This window comes from Pseudochaenichthys georgianus, chromosome 6, assembly GCF_902827115.2.
Source record: "Pseudochaenichthys georgianus chromosome 6, fPseGeo1.2, whole genome shotgun sequence".
In the NCBI taxonomy this organism is placed as follows: Eukaryota; Metazoa; Chordata; class Actinopteri; order Perciformes; family Channichthyidae; genus Pseudochaenichthys; species Pseudochaenichthys georgianus.
Genome location: NC_047508.1, coordinates 23,276,681 through 23,299,528, shown reverse-complemented (window position 1 = coordinate 23,299,528; position 22,848 = coordinate 23,276,681). Strand labels below are relative to the sequence as shown.

General features: G+C 42.8%; 1 protein-coding gene across 1 annotated transcript in view; it reads left to right on the top strand.

The window, feature by feature from the left end:
- The window catches only part of itpr2 (inositol 1,4,5-trisphosphate receptor, type 2), a 65,929-nt gene that overhangs the window by 35,726 nt on the left and 7,355 nt on the right, over positions 1–22,848 (top strand). Inside the window, exons 38-55 of the mRNA XM_034084383.2 lie at positions 8,199–8,319; positions 8,936–9,123; positions 9,220–9,400; positions 10,855–11,108; positions 11,200–11,400; positions 11,898–12,008; positions 12,243–12,338; positions 12,418–12,537; positions 14,050–14,184; positions 14,307–14,499; positions 14,702–14,827; positions 16,341–16,516; positions 16,604–16,768; positions 16,868–17,051; positions 18,479–18,559; positions 19,294–19,409; positions 19,599–19,764; positions 19,860–20,020. Coding sequence (XP_033940274.1) covers positions 8,199–8,319; positions 8,936–9,123; positions 9,220–9,400; positions 10,855–11,108; positions 11,200–11,400; positions 11,898–12,008; positions 12,243–12,338; positions 12,418–12,537; positions 14,050–14,184; positions 14,307–14,499; positions 14,702–14,827; positions 16,341–16,516; positions 16,604–16,768; positions 16,868–17,051; positions 18,479–18,559; positions 19,294–19,409; positions 19,599–19,764; positions 19,860–20,020 — 2,775 coding nt within the window. The remainder of the gene's footprint in view (positions 1–8,198; positions 8,320–8,935; positions 9,124–9,219; positions 9,401–10,854; positions 11,109–11,199; positions 11,401–11,897; positions 12,009–12,242; positions 12,339–12,417; positions 12,538–14,049; positions 14,185–14,306; positions 14,500–14,701; positions 14,828–16,340; positions 16,517–16,603; positions 16,769–16,867; positions 17,052–18,478; positions 18,560–19,293; positions 19,410–19,598; positions 19,765–19,859; positions 20,021–22,848) is intronic.

Genomic DNA, 22,848 nt, shown 5'->3' with positions numbered 1-22,848 from the left:
GAGTGCCAGGAAAGCTGTTCTCCCATCAGCAGTGCGGTGTAGTCCTTGTTTTCTCCCAGGTCTGTCGGCCCAGAGCCCAGACTCCCCTTCATCAGTATGCTGTGGGCCTTTCTCTGTTACATAAGACAGGGAGGCACTTGAGGACACACTCACACTGAGAGGGAGAATAGGAGGGAGGAAGGAAAAGAACGAGGAGGAGGGGGGCAAGCACTGAACAAACAAAGCAATACTGCAGCGAGTGGGGGGTGCAGGAGCACATCTCCTGCTGCACCCCTCCGAGCCAGGGACTCATGGAGGAGGCTGTGTGTTTGTCGAACCAAGATGGTGGAGGGGGTGAGGGCCAAAGCACAAAAAAGTCAGGTCTGTAATCACCTTGTTGGAGCATTTGTTCCAGCTGCGTGGTGAGAGGAGGTGACGCTGTGCAATTCAAACAACACTACGTGCTGCCTGGTTTGAGACATGAAGAATAATTCTTAGTTAGAAGACAACAACTCAGTTGTTTTGGATTTCTTAGAGCTCAGTTTATTGAACATTGTCCTGAAGTGAACTTGGGGAAAGCATGTGTTGCTGTCCTCCGACCATGTGGAATTTCATGCAGACATGATTATTTGGGCCTGACACTGCTGTCCTGCTTAAGGCTGCTGTTGTTGTTGCAGCACAAAAGCAACTACATAAATACAATGCATATGCCTTCACCCATGTTTCTGTTTAAGTGCATTATTAATACTGTCAAGACTACCTTTGTCAGTATAGTACATGCCAGCAGGTTTCACTTACAGCTGATGGAAGAGTCAGTTTTGTTTTCACTATTTTTGTTTGCTTCCTGTGTCAGCCAGTGTCCACAGTTGTGTGGAACAAGATCAGAGGAATTTAAAGTGGCAAAACAGTCACTTTTATAAGAGCGGCTAGGAGCATTCGAGCAACCAGACAGTGCGGAAACGATATGTGAAATGTCAGTTTGTGTAGGTGTGTGTGAGTGTATTTGTGGCCTCTTTTTGTCATATCCCTGTAGCCCTGAGCGTGGAGCTGCAGCCTCACTGCAAAGGAGAGGGAGAGAGAGGGAGGGAGGGAGGGAGGGAGAACGATTGATGGAAATAATGAGAGAGGGAGAGGCAGAGGCAGACAGACAAAAACAGAAGGAGAGAGAGAGACAGAGTGACAGCCTCGGCAGCAGAGGTTGGTGGCTCCCCTGGGGTGCAATGAGTGGGTGGAGGAGAGTGAGAGAAAGAGACGGAGGGAGACTGATTGAGAGAGGGAGGGAGGGAGGGAGGGAGGCAGCCATGTGAGGAGCCATGTGAGTGGAAGAAAAAAAAAAAGTGGGCAGCGGCTGCAGGGTGAGGGATTGGAGAAAAGCAGAGTCTGCTCGGTCCATGAGGAGACAGGGCAGGGGGTGCGCTTACGTAACAGCCTGCAGTGCCTGAGCCAGCGTCACGTGCAACATCACGTTCTCCCTCCTCCCCTCCCTCCCTCCCTCCTTACTCACTCTCACTCTTCTGTCCGCTCGCTGCCTTTCTCTCCCTCCTCTGCCCCCTCCATGCTTTGTCTCAGTCTTTCGCATTTTGTCTGCCCGCCCAAGTTATTTGTTCTCTTCCTCTCCCCTGTAGTCTGCCCAGGCTCTGCTCTCTGTTTGCATGGGTCATGCCAGGAGAGCTGAGCGGGCAGCAGAGGGAAGATCTGCAGCCTTCACTGCTGCACTGCTCTTATTGGCTGCCAGATTTAAGGGCAGCCTCATAAATGAGTGTGCTACTGCTTGACCTAAAGATGTTTGGGTGACCGTTTTTTGGGTAAACAATGGAAATGGAAGATTCAATTTTCAACTTCAAATCGTCACACACGTGTACAGCACCGAAAAAGTTAAATGTAGACTTAACTCTTCCTTTATCCCATACCAGTATAATGAGCAGTGGGCAGAAAACGCATTGGGGAGCAGTGTGGGGGTCCCTATGAACTGAGACACTGGCATCCCAGCCGACTTGTAGAAATAATGCCATACTTTTACATGTTTCCATGGAGAACATATGCATGACACACTATTTTAGACTTGCAATTTGTCATTTAAGAATAAGTTGATATTCTAAAATGTTCAGTTTTTCAAATCCCATGAAAACCAAGTCAATAATACAACCCTACCCTGTCGTAGATACTCAACAGCAAGCACATGTGTTGCTACTGAAGACATACATATTTAAAAGAGGGTCACAAATGTATAGATTGACAAAACAAATCGTAATCACCTGGGCACAGTAGTGTTTTAAATAGTTACACTATCAGAAGTCAATAATGCATTTGTTGGGGACTATTTTCTGCTGAGGATTTATACACATTTGATGCGGAGTATTTGGGCTCCATGATTGTATATGATGTCGGATTCAATACAATACATTGTCATGTGGATTAATTAACTGAGCTCTAGTTACTAAAGCGTTTACAATATAATATGATTGTAAAATGTGTAAAAAACTTGACACTAGAGCAATTAGATCTGATATATATGCTTTGAACAACATCATATTTTCATCAGACTATTTTTAATAGTTTACTGACAACAAGGAAGGTCTGTGGCCCGCTGAAACAAGTTATATCAGGTGTTGGATACACGGATAGAAAACGTTATTATTGAAAATATATATAGAAAACTACAAAAGAAGTATCCTTTTTTTTTACAAAGGCACACGTTTTGACAAGATTTATTTAAAAACGTGTCCATATTGTCGATGTTCTTTTCTGTGAACACATGCATCCATGAAGGATGTAATGTGCTGCCAAGTGTTTGTGCATGTTAGCATGTCTTGTTCTCTGAGGGATTAAAAAAAGCTAGTTATGTAATATAAACCACTTTCACACTCTTTGCTCCCTCTCTTTCACACTCATCCCTGCCATTCACAGTCTCTCCCAGTCTGTCTCTTTCCTTTTATATTCCTGTGCGTCTCTTTCTTTCTTGCCAAGTTTCACACCACCTGCCCAAGGCAAGCAGATTTACAGATTACCACCCTCTTGATACTAAGCGCATCACACAGACGCATGCAGACAGAGAGCCAAGCGCGCGCGCACACACACACACACACACACACACACACACACACACCACCCACCCCCCCCCATGGCGTGCATTGCCATGCCGGCCGTCCCCCTGTGGTTTCCCTGTCTGTCTGTATACATGGCGTACTGTAGGTCCATCCACATGCAGCAGAGTCAGGCTGTGACCTTTGGTTGGATTGCATGCCCTCACCTATGGCTCACAAATGGCATCAACAGCAAGTTGGAGTCAGGAAATGCTGGACCTAAATGTGGACAGTCTATTTTGAAAAGTCATGTTTGTTTTTACCATCCCAGTTACGCTAAGAAGATCCTTCCGTTTCTCCTTCCTACTTCTTTCTTCTCTCCTCTGGTCCTTACTTCACTTGGTCCATCAGTCAGGTGTCTGTTAGCTGAGTGTTATGTTTTGGTTTCCATGGCGATGAAGGATTAGCACATGTTGTTTGTCTGTCTGGCTGTGACTGGGCACGGTGCTTTCCTGACCCGTTAAGTACTACGCCTCGGAGGAAAGAGCCATCCTGTGAAATTGCAAAAGGACTTGACTTCAGGGCCTCATGCATTTGATATGAATGAGATTAGTTATCATTGTGAACAGTGTTTCGACACAGTTCATGGCACGTTATTTGAATCTGATTGCAGGCAAGTTAAGTCATTTTTGCACAGGGAGGCACATAACAGGCGACTGGGTGAATTGCAGTGTGTGTTTGGACTGATTGCTTATGGACAAAATAATAGAAACATCTTAGAATAAAACAAAATAGGTTTTTGATTAGTGTCTACTTGTGACTATTGTTCTTCTTTCTACATTACATCATTTTCTAAGCCAATTTTCGTCCTTTGTGTCCCTCTGTATGTTCCATTATTTTGCTGTGGTAACGCATTTATGAAAAGGTAATCACACTTCTATTAAAGCTGCAAGTCTGTATATGAGTCACTTATGTGGACTAGTCACTGCCATTGAGCTTGATGAAAAGGTCATAGGATCACCAAGGTCAGAAATTATATTTCGGTGGACGCACCATCTGACGGCAAAGCAACGCCACCAGCATGGATGAAATGTATCAGACACAGCAGAGCTATTTCATAGTAAGGTGTTTCTCTTATTTTGTCCACCTTGAATACATGCTGCACCTTACCCGCTAGCCTCTCTGGAACATCACAGTCTTCCTAACCAACACAATCAGTGCCTAACAATGTTAGTGAATCACATGTAACACTTCCATAGTGAACCTGCCGGCTGACACCGGGATGAACGCTTGTTTACGCTGCTGGTCTGTTTTTCCCTGAACCACTCTCACCAATTGCTCTCACATGTGGGCTTAATTTGTTTTTCCTGATCTGCTTGTTTGTTTGATGAAAACATTTTAGGTGCTGTGGAATTAAAGCTTGAAAACATTATAAATGGTGGCACGTGATGCGTCAAAGCCACCACCAGCGAACATGTAATCATATTTCCGTAAAATGGATTTAAAACGAGCCGTTCCAATTGGGAAATTTGTGAGTTCTGTTTGATAGTGCTATTTATACTTTAAGAGTCAAATTCTGGTGGAAAATGTTGAATCTTGGTAAGATGAATCTGACATGACTGAAGTTTGACTGCGGGAGACCTTTCTGTTGGAACCAAAAAGTCTCCTGCAAAGTTGAAAAACCCCCTTTAAAATCACAGAAAAATAGAGTTGACCTGATGTCACTGTCCCGAATGGCAGCTCCAGCCCTGCCTCTGTCTCCCACATCTCTCTTTACTCTCTCACTTCGTGTCCCCAAAGTGTCTGAACTAAAACAGCAGGATAATGTGACAGTATGTGTCTTGGTTTCCTGATTTTGTCCTGTTCATAAAACAAGTCCCTTGGTGAGAAAGCCTTGCAGAACCACATTGATGTAGATATGTATTATATTACAGACAGCTCCCTCTTTAAGCTTTTCAATTTCCCTGCAGTACCCGGCTGTGGAGGAGCTCACTGAGTCCTTAGAGACTTCTGAAGCCTTTGTTGGATAACTTGCAAGGCATGCCTTTATACTGTGCATGATCAGATTTCAGTTTTAGTATCATGTGCTAACTACTGTACAACAACAATAGACGGCAATCAGTTGGAATCTCTGCACTGAACAAAGTGTGTTGACGGCAGTTTCTGCTGGGACTAAATGTTGCTCCCTGATGGTGAAGTTGTTGGATATTACTCGACCCTCACATTGCCTTTGGGGACCTCTGCTTCTACTTTTTCACAGCGTACTTGAACAGAGTTTCCCACTGTTTACAAAAGACCCAGGTTTCTGTTGTTGGAGAAAGCTCATGCTGCCCCCCGGTAGTGTCTGTCCTGGTTCAGACTTCGTTCTGACCACCTCTGCCTGTGAGAGCTTTCAGATCACCTCGAGGAGCAAAGCACAGGGCAGGCTTTGTCTTTTTTTCCCTCCATGCGAAGTCAGAGAGATCTGCAGACAGCAGAGCTGCGAGTGGGCCAGGCCAGGGAGGGAGGGAGGGAGGGGGTGCGAGGATGCCGGAGGTGGGGATGTGCAGCTCATCCCTAGCGTGGACCCCAGAGCCGCAGTGTGGCGTGCCGGTGCACATTTTAAAATGCCACGACTGTCTGCTCCTCGCTGGGTTTTGTTTGTTCCTCTCTTCCTCCCCGTCGCCCCCACTTCCTCTCCCTCCTCCTCTTATTTCTGTCAGTTCTTCTACCTCTATTTCCATCTCTCTTTCTTTCTCGTGGCTCTTACATCACCTGACTGGAGTTTTTTCCTCGTCAATGCAGCAGCAAGCAGATGAGTCAGGCTGGGCTGACTCTTCTCCATCGCCATCCTGCCTCCCCTCTCCTCTCCTCTCCTCCCCTCTCTCTCTGCAGCCCGAGCCAGCAGACTGCATCGCCCAGAAGGGAGGCGAACAAGAGTAAAAACCCCCAACCCTTTTAACTTCCCCCTCCCACGGAGCATTTCTTTCACTGGTGTTTGAGAGTGGTGTAAAACAATCACTTCTTCTGTAAGAAAAGAGGAACATGTTTAGTCAAATGTGATTTTAATCTGCAATCAGTCAAAGAGGGTTCATTGGGATGCACTGCTTAAAAAGTGTAGTGCTGAGTGTGTGGTTGCACTGATCTTGTGTCTGTGCATTACTGTGTGGAAAGGAGAGAGGCTATCTCAACGGATACTCACCTTCAGTTCAAGAAGTGTGTCTGTTTGTGAGACGGCTCAGCCAGACAGTGCAGGCAGACAAGTGTCTCTGCTGACTGCAGATGAGATGGAGTGTTTACTGACACAGGGAGCATCAGCTGCACGTGCGCCTCCATCTTCACTCCTCACTGCACTTAGTTTGAGCCTCTTTAGATGGACTTTACCCAGGTGTCCTTAGCGGCGAGGCTTTGAGGTGCCTCATTTGTCTCATCATGCACTTTGTAGGGTTGCTGGAAGTATTCAGTAGTGACCAGTTTTTCCCTTTGGATGGTTCAGTTTCAGTGTTAAGCAGAGGCTTTTTCCCTGTGCCTCATAACTGCTGTTTGCAATGCACCAGCACCAGCTTTAAACAATGCTCGCAAAAGCAGCTACACAAATGAGTCAGATATAGCTGAATACCAATTAGCAATATGTGTCAGCTTTAATAGAGGGGGTGAACATCACAAAAAGAGAACTTACACATGAGGCCAGATAATCGCTGCCTGAATGTTTGGTCGCAAACACTGCAGGATTGTGTAATGTAATAAGGAGAATCTTATGGTCGTGTATGGCGCTAAGCACAGCAACACTACATTATCTGATTGGAACAAAGGATTGTCATCTGACTCAAACACAAATTCCCTGATTATTCAAATAATCGTTTAGTGTAGGGCCGAGTGACGTGTGGAAAATCTAATATTACGGTATTTAACAACAACTCGATATTTTGACAATAATGAACCATTGCCTTTTGGTGCTTTCACAAGATATTTCCACAATGACATTTTTTATAAATATTTATAAGCAATTATGGATATAATGACTAAGTGGTTAAAGGTAAATAAGTGTATAAAATGTATTAAAACAGGAGCCTATCTTCAGATTATTAAAGAGATTTAATCAACAAAACAATTAAATTAATAGCAACAAATAATCACATTTGATGAGCTGGAGACAGAAAATAAAGATTAATGTTTTTAATGGATAAATACATTTAAAGATAATTAACTGCTTGTCCACCACCTGCAGCTCAGGGGAAGGCAGATTGTCCTTCTAACGTGTTTCCGTGGGAACCACAGGTAGCTCTTTACAGTCTATTCACTCTTTAGCTCCACCTTCCAATAGATCTGTTTATCCACCTATTCATCCGTCCTTCCTGTCTGTTGATCAATAACGATGCTGGTGGTGTCATCATAACAAGGACATTTTGCGTTCTAAGGTTACCATAGAAACTGTTGCTGACCACTCTTAGTCCATACGTTATTTATAACCCATCCATATACCCCATGATGGCCTCCTCCGGTTGCCAATGACAATAGGTGGTGAGGAGTACAATGCAAGCATCCACCTGTCAATCACTCTTTGATTACACAACCAGCGTGGGGAGATTATCTCTATGAATCCTTTAATCTCGTTCCTGCTCATCTGCGTCAAATGTCATAAGAGATGCTCAGAGATGTTAGTGTAAGTACAAAATAAAACTCTTTATTAAATGTTTAGCTAAATAAACTGGTATTGGTTTAACAAAAACATCATCATACATACAAATCAGAATCGTTTAGGTTGATTATAAACCTTTACACTATTGTCTCACGTTTAAGAAAAAAGACAACATTGTTGCTGCCATCAGGTAATATTTCATAGATGCTCAGTTAGAATCTAGTTGATCTACAACACTGTCATGAACCTGAACGAGAGTCTCGAATGTCTTTGTTGCTGTGAGCCATTGCTCCCCTCAAGAAAGAAATGCATTATGGGAAGACTGTGACAATTCCTATTATGTGGTAGATGAAATCTGCAAAGCCCTATGTTGATATAAATGAATGAAATTCAACACATGTTCTCTTGGATGCAATATTTGTTAACATGTCCTTAATTTTAGTGTTATTTTTATAACACTGAAATGAAGTTATTTCAGCTGACAAAATGCTACTTTTTCAAAAAGTGACAAAAATAGGATATTTCTAGTGTGATGGCAGGTGACATGGATTTAACATCATGATTTTCTGTCTCCGCAGGGAAACGATTTGAGAAAGATCCTCCTCACACGCTACTTTGGAAATCAAAAGCTTCTCTCGAAGTTAGAGCTTGGGAGTGGAAACAGCTCATCTGGCAGCTTTGTCAAACCGTCATCTGGAGGTACTGAGAACCCCCCCCTAAAAAAACAACTCTATAGACACTGCAATAACTGCTCACTGCCGGGAAAACAACAGCAGCTAACATGATGGCTCTTTGGGGAGCGCTGCTTCACAATTTCTTGCAGACTTTGAATCAGGTTAAGCAATTCATAAAGCACCACATCAATATAAATAGTTATGTTAAGCATTTTTTACAAATGTATGTATGGGCATTTTCGTTTTTCCAGCCAAAGTAGTATGTAGTGTATATACATCTATTACCCCGACCTAAAACAATTAAATGAAAATATCAATATGTACAATGAAGCAGTTAACAGACATTATTTTAGTTATTCAAGTAATTCAATAAATATCCTAAACAACAACCTACAAAAAAAGGTGCAATTCGTAGTAAATGGACACGTACAATTGTGAATATGTTTTATTAGTGAGTTAGGAAGCTGGAAATTAAGAAGCTATTCATTATCTGGGCATCTTGTATACTATCTGGACATGGTTTGTATGGCATTTTTGTTCAAACAATATAGAACAATGACAATGAAAAAACTGGTCATTATAACTGCGTGGTTATGTCTGTTTAGAGCACTTTTATGTTACGTTTTTAATATTCTCTGCAGCATGTTCTCCCATACTGGACTCTGACAAGCCGGGCAGCAGTGTGGTGGAGATCCAGTGTCTCCTGGACAACGTTGGAGCATCAGAGCTGGTGATTGACCTCATCGTCAACACAAAGAACGACCGGGTGTTTGAGGAGAGCATCCTGCTGGGCATTGCCCTTCTCCAGGGCGGAAACACACAGACACAAGTGGGCGACACAGACACTCGAATCCTTTTATTTCTGGCCATATTGATCTTCTATAACCTTCAGATTTATGTTGACTAATACTCTGCCTCCCACCAGAACTCCTTCTATAACCAGCTGTTCAAGCAGAAGAAGTCTGAGAGGTTCTTCAAAGTTTTCTACGACCGCATGCGTTTGGCCCAGCAAGAGATCCGCGCCACCGTGTCCGTCAATATGTTCGAGGTCAACTGCAGGAAAAGGGATGATGACAGCGACGTCAACAGCATCAGGTCGAAGAAAGGTACAGTCGAGTATTGATGCATTTGAATCTTTGAATTATAACCAACACACCACTGCTCCTTGGGGTTAACCCAGGGGCGAACCGTGTCCATCACAACTGGACCTTCTGTACACACACACACACACACACACACACACACACACACACACACACACACACACACACACACACACACACACACACACACACACACACACCCTCCCGCGGCTTTATAATGTCCGTCTTTTCACTGAATTGTCGTCTTGAAAAGGGTACTCGCAACAATTCCGCAACAACTTCCTCTTCACCTGTTGCACTTGTCATTTCAACGTTAAAAACAATAAAACGGCATGAATTGCTTCGTATTCATCTAGATCCTCTGTCTCTCTCCAGTTAACTAGCGGGCCTTCTAGAATACCCTGGAACCGAGGGGAACTCTGAAAGAACACGCCCATTGGCTACAAATCAATATATGATTGGTTGATCAAACTGTCAGTCCAAACGTACGCTCTCATTCAGTGCAACGGCCAGGGCCTTCGATCAAGGATGTAGATCCTACCTTGGTTGAAGGATATTCTACCCAGAGACCCAGAACAAGATCTGATTGGTTGCTTTCTTTTCTACTGAAATGCGTAGTGCATGGTCCGAGAAGGACAAACAAATCAACGTAACACTGTAACATTACAGATCAACAACAAGGATACGATTCTCATTTATTCATTTTATATACATTTTATTTATATAATTAAATAGATTTTTTGTTTGTTTTACCTGAGTGTTCCAGGGTATTCTCTGAATACCTTGAAGGCCCTGACGGTTCGCCACTGGGTTAACCACATCCTCGAGTGTGTTTAGAACACATTTGTCTTCTTTGCTGTCTTTAACATGGAGCTGTGGAAAAAACTAAGCTGAAAGCAATCTTTATATAGATTGAACATGGATAATGATGTCAGATGTACCTAGAGATGAGCATTTACCAGTGACATAGTGAATCAGTGGGGCCATGCCTTAGGCACAGCCAAACCTTTACATTGTAATGGGCCTCGAAGGAGCGGAAAGCCACAAAATAGGCTCAAATATAGTCTTAAAAACCGAACTGATTTTATCTACAGTATGTGTGGTCTTCGAGTTCAAGTTGACTTGGAATTTATACAATGGAAAAGGATAAATCCAGAATGATCTTTGTAGCCCTACTGACCTCTGTGCGACTGTTGTTTCTGCAGTCACATGTCAGAGGCCATGTGATGCCCACATCACAAGCCTACCACAAGGCCATTGTATCCAAATCAGTTACTTTCATTTAACAGAACCCAACTAAATAATTTATTTTGTAATGTGTCAAAGTGAAGCCTGCCATTGATCATTATCTGAAATGGTATCCTTTGCATGTTGCATGTGTCAACTTCATCTAAAAGTGAATGTATTGTCCAATCATGTATATTTTTTTCAAATATGTCCTTTGTGCTACACTCTAGATAAAGACTCAGGGCTTTATATGAGGGAGGACATGCATGGGCAGCTGAGGGAGGCCTCCTCAGTGACCTCCAAAGCCTTCTGTGCCTTCAGAAAGGAGCTGGACCCCGACCTCGAAGGCTTGGGACACAACAGTGAGATGGCCGTTGCCGAAGAGGTTTTAGAAGAAACTCCAATGAGCCCAGCCATCACCATCATGAAACCAATCCTGCGTTACCTACAGCTGCTCTGTGAGAACCACAACACAGACCTGCAGGTACCGGCTCCTTTTACGATTGAGAGTGACCTTGACGTTCAAGTTTTCTGAAATTGACTGCTGATTTATTGTATTTATCCTCTGAATCCAGAACTTTCTGCGCAACCAGAACAACAAGACCAACTACAATCTGGTGTGTGAGACTCTTCAGTTCTTGGACTGTATTTGTGGAAGCACCACCGGAGGCCTCGGGCTGTTGGGCCTTTACATTAATGAGAGTAATGTGGACCTGGTTCGCCAAACCCTGGAAACCATCACAGAGTACTGCCAGGGACCCTGCCATGAAAACCAGGTAGATGGAGGGTTTGTTAATGTGGAGGCTTATTCTAAAATGTGTATTTTATTTTTGTACTGTATTCCTACATCAAAATCTTGGCAATGTTAAGTAAAATAAACATGCAGCAACAAACAGCAATGTTATTATTATTATTATTCTGCCTAGCAATTTAATTCTTCAGAATGTCTCGTTTTACGTTAATCCTTTATTCTTTGTTTTTATTTTAAAGCTTGGCAAACACATTAATTCAAAAATCACAACAAGATGTGACATTTAAACAAAAAAATTGGGCGCAGTTGTACTATTGTAATTCAATCACAAGTGTGTGTTTATAGGGTATTACCATTAATTTAAACATGGCTCAGCCAAACATAACCAAGGACAGTAACTATGCATTTCATGATATTGATCTTGCCCTCTTCTTTTCTGTGTATATGTTTGTCAATGTTCTCCTGATCAATTTAGTTATTTTCTTATGTGCATTCGCTTTAACTATACACCTCTTTTTTCAGAGCTGTATAGCCAAGCATGAGTCCAATGGCATTGACATTATTATAGCACTGATTGTGAACTCCATCAACCCCCTGGGGAAGCATCGGATGGACCTTGTGCTGGTACTGAAGGTGAGCGCCTCGTGCCTCTGAGAGCCTGAGTGGCTGCTTGCAATAACGCACTGGCATTAGAAGCCATCACTATGTAGCTGTGAAACTGCTAAGGATTTCAATTGTACAACCCAATTTAAAAAAAAATAGTTTAAGTGTTTTGATTCTGCTAAAAGAAATGTCATCCATTGATTCCTGAATAGTTTGTAGATTACAGTTGATCAACATATACAATCTCATTGGCTTGTGTTGTAGAACAATGCCTCCAAACTCTTATTGGCTATCATGGAGAGCCGTCATGACAGCGAGAACGCAGAGAAGATTCTCTACAAGATGAGACCCACTGAACTGGTGAGTAGCTAGGTCCCATGAAAACCTGTTTTCACCTCACTGTAGGTCGCAGTAACTTTTCACACTGTTTGTGCATCAGGTGGATGTCATGAAGGAAGCCTACGCCCAGGGCCTGGAGAGTGAGGAGGACGAGGACAGTGTGGGAGACCAGATCAAGCCCAGAGACGTCGGACACAACATTTACATCCTGGCCCACCAGGTGATGAAAATGCTTGAGCTGTTTTTTATTCGTGGGATAGGCGACACTGCATTTCCTCTCTTTGTCTCTGACCTTCTGCCGACCTCAGGGCCGTGCATAAAGTGTGTGTTTGTGTGTGTCCACGTGCATGATCCAATTTAAGTGTGGCTCCTGCGCTAAATGATGAATCACTGCTCTTCTATGAAAGAATTGCTCTGCCAGTTTTACCAACATTAGCTTTCAGGATGTGACACTGGTTGTGCAGACAGGTGGGCTGTAGGTGTTCACTGTATCACTAAACTAAATATCCGTTGCTACATTTGCACAGCGTTTTCAGCAGTAAGGAAATGGTGTAAGTGTTGTGTCATTGAAAGGTGTGTGTGTGTGTGTGTGTGTGTGTGTGTGTGTGTGTGTGTGTGTGTGTGTGTGTGTGTGTGTGTGTGTGTGTGTGTGTGTGTGTGTGTGTGTTGTGTGTGTGTGTGTGTGTGTGTGTGTGTGTGTGTGGTGTGTGTGGTTGTGTGTGTGTGGTGTGTGTGTGTGTGTGTGTGGTGTGTGTGTGTGTTGTGTGTTGTGTGTGTGTGTGTGTGTGTGTCGTGTGTGTGTGTGTGAGTGTGTGTGTGTGTGTGTGTGTGGTGTGTGTGTGTGTGTGTGTGTGTGTGTGTGTGTGTGTGTGTGTGTGTGTGTGTGTGCAAGGGCAGTCCAAGTCTATCAGGTGTTCACTTCTGTCAAACAGGATATCTTTGTCAAACCTGTCAATTAATTTATTTATTAACACCCCACACATATCCACCGATGACACACAGACTTTGACATAACTAATAAAGTATATTTTTTAAGATATGATTCGGGGTTTGCTCCTCAGGCCAGCTGCAATTCATTGTCAGTGGTGTGTCAGATAAGAAATGCATAATGAATAATTAAATAAAGATTCAATAATAAACAGTAGTTCATAGAAATACAGACAGTAAACTATTGTACTTTAATTCCCCAGGCAACCATGGGATTTACTGTCGGCCCTTTGCAACAATTCTGCATTTGTCCCCCTCCTTTGGCAATTATATATTATTTACGGTACAGAAAAAAAGTGGTGGTATGACAACGCTCACACTTGTTCTGCTGCTCCCAAGTTACCAACTTCATTTATTCCAGGTTTAAGCATCCAATACTATTTAACAGAAGTGTAAACATAGAACTTGAATAAATGGCAACATGGATAAGATACATCATTATCATGCTGTAAAGTCTGGGTGTAGAACTGTATGTATATTTGTAACTCCAGCTACTAGAGCTCTTCATTTCACCATTATTTGGCTTTTCTGCTCTTCTGTACTCTTATTTTCCTGTGAAGTTGCATCATCTTTTTTACACTCCAATTGAATTGTCTCAGTGTCTGTTTTAAAGCGTTCTTTCACATGATGGTATTGTTGTGGGAATCATGGGAAATTATTTGTATTGAGACAGTTATTGTCATTGAGACTGCCCTGTTGGTAAAAAAACATTAAATGGCTGCATAATTTTGTTTTTCAATCCTAGCTGGCCCGACACAATAAGCTCCTCCAGCAGAGCCTGAGGCCGGGGTCCGGGTTGGGCCTGGGGGCCGGAGTGGACCCCGACAACGAGAAAGACGACGCCCTCCTTTGCTATGCCAACCACACAGCTCAGATAGAGGTAACTCTCATCATTACTTCATTTATGTAAACACTGATACTTGTTTTTCCTTTCTCTCTATTAAAAAAATAAATATCTATAAACCCATAATGAGATCTTTTTGCTGGATTTCCATTTGCCAGATTGTGCGTCACGACCGCACCATGGAGCAGATCGTGTTTCCGGTCCCTGACATCTGTGAATACCTCACGGAGGAGTCCAAGACACGTGTGTTCACCACCACGGAGAGAGACGACCAGGGCAGCAAGGTTAACGACTTCTTCCAGCAGTTCGACAACCTCTACAACGAGATGAGGTGGCAGAAGAAGATCCGCAGTAAGTCTTCACATTCAGAATCCAGCGCTTGCAAAAATAATGATGGTGGCAGCAGAGCGGGCTGGCAAATCATGATTATCAACCAGAGTGTCTGGTTATTGTTATTTCCAGAATAAATTGAAACGCCTGCAGCAACTGTGTGTGTTTGTGTCCCGAGTTTGTGTCCCTGTACTTATCAATGCTTCCTGTTCTGTTTGTGCAGAGAAAAAGGCTGTGTTCTGGTTCTCACGCAACATCTCTCTTTGGGGGAGCATCTCCTTCTACTTGGCCTGTCTGCTCAACATCGCTGTGGCTGTCTTCTACCCATTTGGTGATGATGGAGATGAGGGTGAGAATATATTAACATGTCTTTGGTGAATGAGGAGATCATACGGTTATATAAACGGTTCGATTATAAATGATTATTTACAGTTCTTAATAGGGGTTTGTGCTGCGTGCGTGGATATAGCACACTGACCATCAAACCATTTATTGGTAAAAGAAATATACCATAACATAAAAACATATTATTATTATTGTGTTTAATTTATTATTTAAAATGGAACGGTCATAAATAGAAACACAAATACAGGACTGAAGATACAACCATGAACAAATATAAATCGATGAATTGATTTCAACAAACATGTACAAACTAAATTGCACAGGTTTGAAAATATTTATTTTGAGTTAATTCAAGTGACAGGTGATAAAACTGTGCACCCACTATTAGTTAAGGACCTAATTTAAAAGTGACGCTTGACTGAACGAGGAAATCACATTTACACCTGACTCCTCTGGCCTAGGAGGAGTCACAAGTGAGGGAGACGAGGATGCCAAATAAGGCATTGTCGTGACTTGCTAGGACACTTGAATAGAACAAAGACATTGTTGTACTCATGGTGACTAGGCTTCTCCAACTATGACCGGTTAAACCATCTGCTTTGAAAATACCTATTGTTTTCAGCACTTTATTGCGCTGTGTGATTGCATTTGAAAACGCCTCCTGGCTGTGTCACCTGAGGTTGTGTTTGAAGGGGATACAAAGTACACTTTTTAGCCTGGTTTGACTTTTGTCCATCACAGTGTTTGCATATCATGTGCCTCACTTTAATCATCTTTATTGGTATTCACCCATGTGATTCCCCTGTTGTAGCTCCGCACAACTTCACCCTGAGGTGTAATCAGTCAAGTTAACTGAAAACACCTGCGTGGGGGTGCAGAGCCTTTTTAAGAAACATATATTACTTATCACTTTATTATTTATTTATTTATCTACATGGGAATGTGCACACTAATCAACATCTCAGTTTAAACCTACAGTACATATAAAATTGCCAGAGTTTTCAGCTTGATCTAACATGCCAGAGGCTGTTCACCTTGGAGACCTGCTGCGGATATGGGTACGGCCTGGCGCGAGATTTACACCTTCTAGATAGTTCTTAGATAGTTCATATGTACAATGTGTCACATTGCCAAATCAGTCACAATCTGGGGCTTTTCAAGATCCAACACCGATGGGAGCAAAATGCGGTTTTTGTGTTATAGTGTGCTCAAATGTTGTTTTTTAGTGTTTTCCTAAAGAAGCCTCTCTAATCATCAAAGGATCAGGGCATTGCAGTTTCATAAAGAATCCTGAGCTTCAGTTCAATGGTTGATAATGCGAGCTGAAAAAGCAGTTTTGAGTGATGAAGATGAGCGTTCCTGCGGACCACTGTTTTGACATTTTAAAGTGTTGCCTCTCATTCTGTTTTGCTAAGTTAAGCTCTTACCTCAGGTGAATAATTCATGAGAGAAATGCCACAACATTTTAGAGCACTGATGTGCGCTACTTTAAGTTCTGCCTTTTTTCTCATGTCCAGGCACCTTGTCCCCCTTTTGGAATATCTCGCTGTGGGTGGCGCTGGGGGTGTTCACCTCATTACTTGCCTTCTTACCCAAGCCGCTGGGCATCCTGTTCCTCCTCGTCTCCCTCATCCTACGGGCCATCTACACTATGGGCCTCGGCCCTGCTCTGTTGCTGCTGGGTGCTGTCAATGTAAGTAGTGTTACTGGGGGAAATGTCCATGTTTGTCTTTCCACACATCAAAGCAAGTGTCTTCATGCCTCTCTTCTTCCCTTTTAGCTGTTCAACAAGTTGGTCTTTCTTGTAAGTTTTGTGGGGAACCAGGGGACATTCACCCGAGGCTACAAAGCAGTTGTTATGGACATGCTCTTCATCTACCATTTGGGCTACGCCATCATCTGCGTCCTGGGTCTCTTTGTGCACGAGTTCTTCTACAGCTTTTTGGTAAGAAATGTCTCAAAACATTTCAGTTCAATTACAGTGTGAATGATTAGTGTTGCACTTCAGATATAGACGGTTGCTAATGTTGATCTCCTTTCACAGTTGTTTGACCTGGTGATCCGAGAGGAGACGCTGCTCAACGTGATAAAGAGTGTGACCAGGAATGGCCGCTCTATTATTCTGACAGCTGTTCTGGCCATCTTCCTCGTCTACTTCTTCTCTATCATCGGCTTCCTCTTCCTCAAGGATGACTTCCGCATGGAGGTCGACCGTCTTCCTACACCAGGTCAGAACCTGTTAAAACATTAAGTCAGGGGTTCCCAAACCTGTCTTTTTATGCCTTTATTAGCTACTAACTTGAATTTTTATTAAAATGAATTAATCAATTATTTTTTATATTGTATTGTAATGTAGAGACAAGGCTTTTAGTGACAATCATGGATTGCCTTACAATTATATGTAAAAAAAAAAAAGAGTCTAAATATGATATTTGGCCTCAAATCATCTGAGGCCTGGCGCCCCCCCTGGTTGGGAACCACTGCTCTAAGTGATTCTTGACTGTAGTAAAGGGACCAAACACTGTATCGTGAACAGTTTATTCATTATTAGTAGATTGTACAGAATTATGAGTGCTCGTGACTTTATACCTTTTTTTTGTATTTTCTGAGGCTGATCTCCTCCTGAATTTAACCTTAGTTAACCTGAAACATCTCCTGAACCTGCACTCTTTTACACTGCTCTCACAAACGTCTGTGTTGATCATTTTCTGCCCCAAACGTATCAATTACTCATGGTAAATCTCAGAAGTTAATGAGTTTCAAACCTTGTGCAAAATACAAGATAAGCAGCAGACTGGGCAGTCTATACACGGTGCATCAGACACTTTAACATTCACAGTAACTTTCAGCTATCGTTTCTTTCTCCTTTTATTTAATCATATTTCTTGATAGGAACTGTAGAAATAACGTTGCTCTGAACAATGACCACATACAACGTGTTGGATATGTACGGTGAACTGTATATACACACCCAGGCACATGTTTTGAAAACACTGTGGAGAGCGTGGGTGTGTTAATGAGTTTCTGCACATTGCTCCAACGGTCATGTGCACATGTGCACCTGTTGCATAACCTGGTGGCCACGCCATCCTGTGTTTTGCTGAATAGAGCTCAGCAGACACAGCAGTGTTGGATTATGTAAGCAGCCTCGCTCACTCACTCCTGTCTCTCCGTGAACTGTGGGGCGAGCACAGGCATCAGAGAGCACCCTGTCCACACTGCTGCTGCACCAAGGCTGTGACCCCTGCCCCCCGCCTCAGCCGCTCCGCCCCCCCTCTCTTCCTCTTGTCTCCCAGCTTTGCCCTCTGTCCTCCATTCTGTCAGGAAAGAGAGCCTCTCTGCTGACACTGGATCAGGTGTACAGTTCTCCGTCACACTCCAGCACGGCTCCTCTGCTGCTCGGGGCTTTACCGATGTGCACATGATTTGTTCAGGTTTTCAGAAACACTTCACCGCCCACCCAGCAGCTGCCGCCTCAGTTTACATAACATCTGACTAAATATTTCTTACTGATTTTTACCGGAGCTAATGAAAATTAGTGGGAAGGAGTTTTAACGCCAGAGCACAATTTAATCATGTTTTCTCATTTATCAATAAACGGTGCTCATTAATCAACTTCACATAATTTCCCCTTTTGTTTTTTCTCTTTGAAAAGGGGATCAATTGAGTAACAATGAAGTTGATGGCTCATGTACAAAAGATAGCTGCCCCCTTTCAACACCTCAACCTGGTCCTGGTAAGTTTTTGTTATTTTACTTCTTATAATAAACTGCTGAGTTGACATGTTCAACGTTTTTTTTGGTTTCATCGAGGTGTGGGTCTGTATTTTACCTTTCCCACAGTAATCAGTTCATGAAAGGTTATCACACACACACACACACACGCACACGCACACGCACACGCACACAGCGAGTGCACACAAAGAAACTTGATGAGGCAGAGGGGTGACTCACTCTCCTGTTTGTGTTCCCGCATCTCCCTCGATCACCTGTAAGGGCACACGTGATCTCGCATCGTCTACCCCCTCTGTCTCCACAGCAGTCAAACTCTGCATGCCATTTTTATACTTAGAATAAAAGTAAATTTTATGAGATATGAATAACAGTTTATAAAAAAATTATAATTTTTCTTCTCACATTTGAGGAGGGGAGTGAGTTGAAGGTATCCATCTGATCTATAGTCGCATCATTATCAGTTGTTCTGCTCACAAGGTGTTTTATTATCAAAGTCAGCTGAGTGATAATTATCTGAAATAAGTCAGGCTGTTTTTCCTGAGCTTGAATTTGAGTATCCTTAACATCTTTCACACATTCTTAGTTCAGTTGAATTGAATTTCTTCAAGTTGTATTCAGATGAATGATTTGTACTCATGTTGAATATTTTGTGTAGATATTTAGAAGCCATATTGCACATTTTGCCCTTCTTTCATGTTTCTAAGCATGTTGTCTCTATGTATGTATCTGGTTATAGACGATGGGACGGAGCGGGTGTGCGACACTCTGCTCATGTGTATAATCACAGTTTTGAACCAGGGACTACGTAATGGAGGAGGCGTGGGAGACATCCTCAGGAGACCCTCCAAAGAGGTAATATGGCTTAAATATGTGTTTCTACTTATAACAGAATCATTTTTTAATACCCCATGTCTTTTTTTTAATGACTTGAACTATACATAAATTACTGCTACAGTAGCTTCTGTTCAAGCTTAATTTGTGTAGGTGAAAGTTTAAATATGCACTCTTTTCACTTTTTTTTCCTGTAATCGCAACATCCAGGAGCCTCTGTTTGCGGCCCGGGTGGTTTACGACCTTCTGTTCTTCTTCATCGTTATCATCATCGTTCTTAACCTCATCTTTGGTGTTATCATCGACACCTTCGCTGACTTGAGAAGTGAAAAACAGAGGAAGGAGGAGATCCTGAAAACCACCTGTTTCATCTGTGGTGTGTACAGCTATGTGGTTCACCCAACTCTGTATGCACATGACATTGAAGTATGTTTGGAATATCTTATGTTAAACGAAACAAATCTCTTGCAGGGTTGGAGAGAGACAAATTTGATAACAAGACGGTGTCCTTTGAGCAGCACATTAAATCCGAACACAACATGTGGCACTACCTTTACTTCCTGGTTCTGGTGAGGGTGAAGGATCCGACCGAGTACACCGGCCCCGAGAGCTACGTGGCCCAGATGATAGCGGTCAGTAAACAAAACAAACATGCATTGCACAAACAGTAAATTGTAACACACACATTTTTTATTCCTCCTAAAAATGTGTTCCCACAAAGCTGCCTGATCATTAAAGCAGTTGATTTGTTGCGTTTGCAAGTGTAAAAAGTAATATGAGACTGCACATTTTATCTAGATGACACACAAGTACCGTACTTTTCGGACTATAAGCCGCAACTTTTTTCCCCATTTTTTTTTTTGTTGTACAGCTAACGGCCACTAGGGAACCTCCTAAATCTATGGATTTTACAGGTAAAATTAACCACCTTTAACACTATGGGCTCTATGACCGGTCCGCGCCCGCCACCTTTAAGCGGCGGGCTCCAGCAGGAAAAGCTGGAGGCCGGAAAAGAGTGAGACAGGTAGCGCGCCAAAGTAAAAGTGGAACCAAGAGACAGAACGAGAGCAAGACAGACGGACAATTTAGCTGCTGCGGCTTATATGCAGGTGCGCTTTATAGTCCGAAAAGTACGGTACATAAAAACACCGAAACCACAGTTGTTTGTTTATTATTCCAGAAGCATATGGACAAACAAACACATTTTTTTCGCCGCTTAATTCATATTTTCTGGCCAGCCGCGGCATACAGATGTCTCAGTGTTGGAGTCTTAAAGTTTTGCAGCTTTGCTCACTTTGCAGACTTGCGCAGTGTGCTAGAAATGCGTGAGGCTGTACAGCAGACGAACGATCGAAAAATGAGACTGAGCCTCTAGCCTGTGCAAAGCATCCCAATTTATTCTCTCCCCCCGCCGCTGGAGAGAGACGGCTCTGTACTCAGGTAGTCTTCACTGAGCTCCTCACCTGCGGGGAGACAGTGTGGTTAAATAGTAATTAAACCCAGTCCTGCTCTATTATCATCAATGCACCAACTTGCTGCACTGACACACAGACAAGAAGTTGAAGGATGTAAGGGTAACTAAAGGTGTTGCCGTTAGGTTAATGGATTCAAATGAAGCCTCAGAGCACAATGGCACATTTTGTGATTAACATTTGGCCATGATGGGCATAAGAATGGCGGCGTAATAATGAGCAATTTGCATTATAAACAGGTGACAGATATTGAATTAATATGCATCAGCAGGTCTTCCAACAGGTCGCCTCTCTGATGCGGGGCCAAGGTATCACTGTGTGATGAGGCAATGGTGAGGCAGAACATGATACAAACAACTCCTGCAGTGCTGCATAGCAGAAACACACAGAGAGAAACATTGGCTGAACCCACTTTTGTTTCCATTTTGTTACTTAAAGTAGCAATTGTTTCTTTTTTATTGAAAGTGAATCTTTAATGATCCTCATGAAATGGTGAAATTATTTTAAAGCCCCAGAATATCCTTAAAATAGTTGTTGTTTTTGTATACAGGCTCTCATGTTGCAGGACATAAGATAAACAGACTGAGGGCTTCAGCTAAAACCTCACCTGCTTGCAAGTTTATGTAAAAGCAAAAGCAATGTTAAAGGTTAAACCTTCAATACATCTTACCAAAAAAGAAAAATGTAAAGACAACCAATCATATAAAAACAGCATCCAACAAGGTTTATCCCAAATTTCAAATGCATTTGAATCATATATACGTGGAATAGACTAGAAGTAACATGAACTAAGGACTAAAGAAACCTCACCCGGCAGAGATACAATATAATATAAGTTATTTAAATAGAGTTAAAATATACTTTATCTGGATATGCATCAAACTTTATGGACGTCAAATACGTGATAACAACTGCGTACATGAGGCTGTTCATAATCTATTTCTTCCATGTGCAAAAGCTGAGTTCAGACTCTTAATAATCTCACACAGTGATTCTGGATGAAAGAGAGATTTGGTTCACTAGCAGAAGCTGTAATGTCAAAACTGTTGAATTAGAAAGTATAGGAGTATGTGATGCTGCCCTCTCCTAGCCGAGCCAGAAGTCCGTCTCTATGTTACGGGGGGGTGGGCTCCACTTCTTAAGCTCCGTCTTTATAGTAATCTCCTGCAACACTGCACAACAGTTTTTGGGCCGACTATACACAACATGAAGCTACTGTCCTAATAAGAACTCTGCCCTCCCCTCTCCTTGATGGAAAAGAGCTGAAACCCGATGACCTCAAGAAAACACACACACACACACACACACACACACACACACACACACACACACACACACACACACACACACACACACACACACACACACACACACACACACACACACACGCACATTGACTAGAATAATGAGTGCATCTGGCAGGATAGAGTGATGTGGTTCCAAGCAAAAGAGTAGGATCGCGTTACACTGAGTGTATGTTCTGTTGGTGTGCTGTGCATGTGGATGGAAATTAGTGTGTGGGTGTTTGTGTGTAAAATGATGACAGCGACTACAGGCCTCGCAGGTACTGCAGCAGCCACAGCGCTGTTACATAAGCCTTCTCAAGTGGCCTGCTAATAGCTCAGCCCTGCCTGGCACGTGCTTTCCTGTCCCTTTCCCTCTCGAACACACACAAAGAGTCACGTGAGGAATCCTTCACTTACTTTAAACGGTGTCTGTAACAAAATAGCTACTATCTGAATAGAAAAGGTACATATTGTTGTCAGAGGTCAGGTGTTGCTTCATAAAATGTAGTAGGACTGTGGCTCTTTAGAAACGTGTGTGTGTGTGTGTGTGTGTGTGTGTGTGTGTGTGTGTGTGTGTGTGTGTGTGTGTGTGTGTGTGTGTGTGTGTGTGTGTGTGTGTGTGTGTGTGTGTGTGTGTGTGTGTGTGTGTGTGTGTGTGTGTGTGTGTGTGTGTGTGTGTGTGTGTGTGTGTGTGTGTGTGTG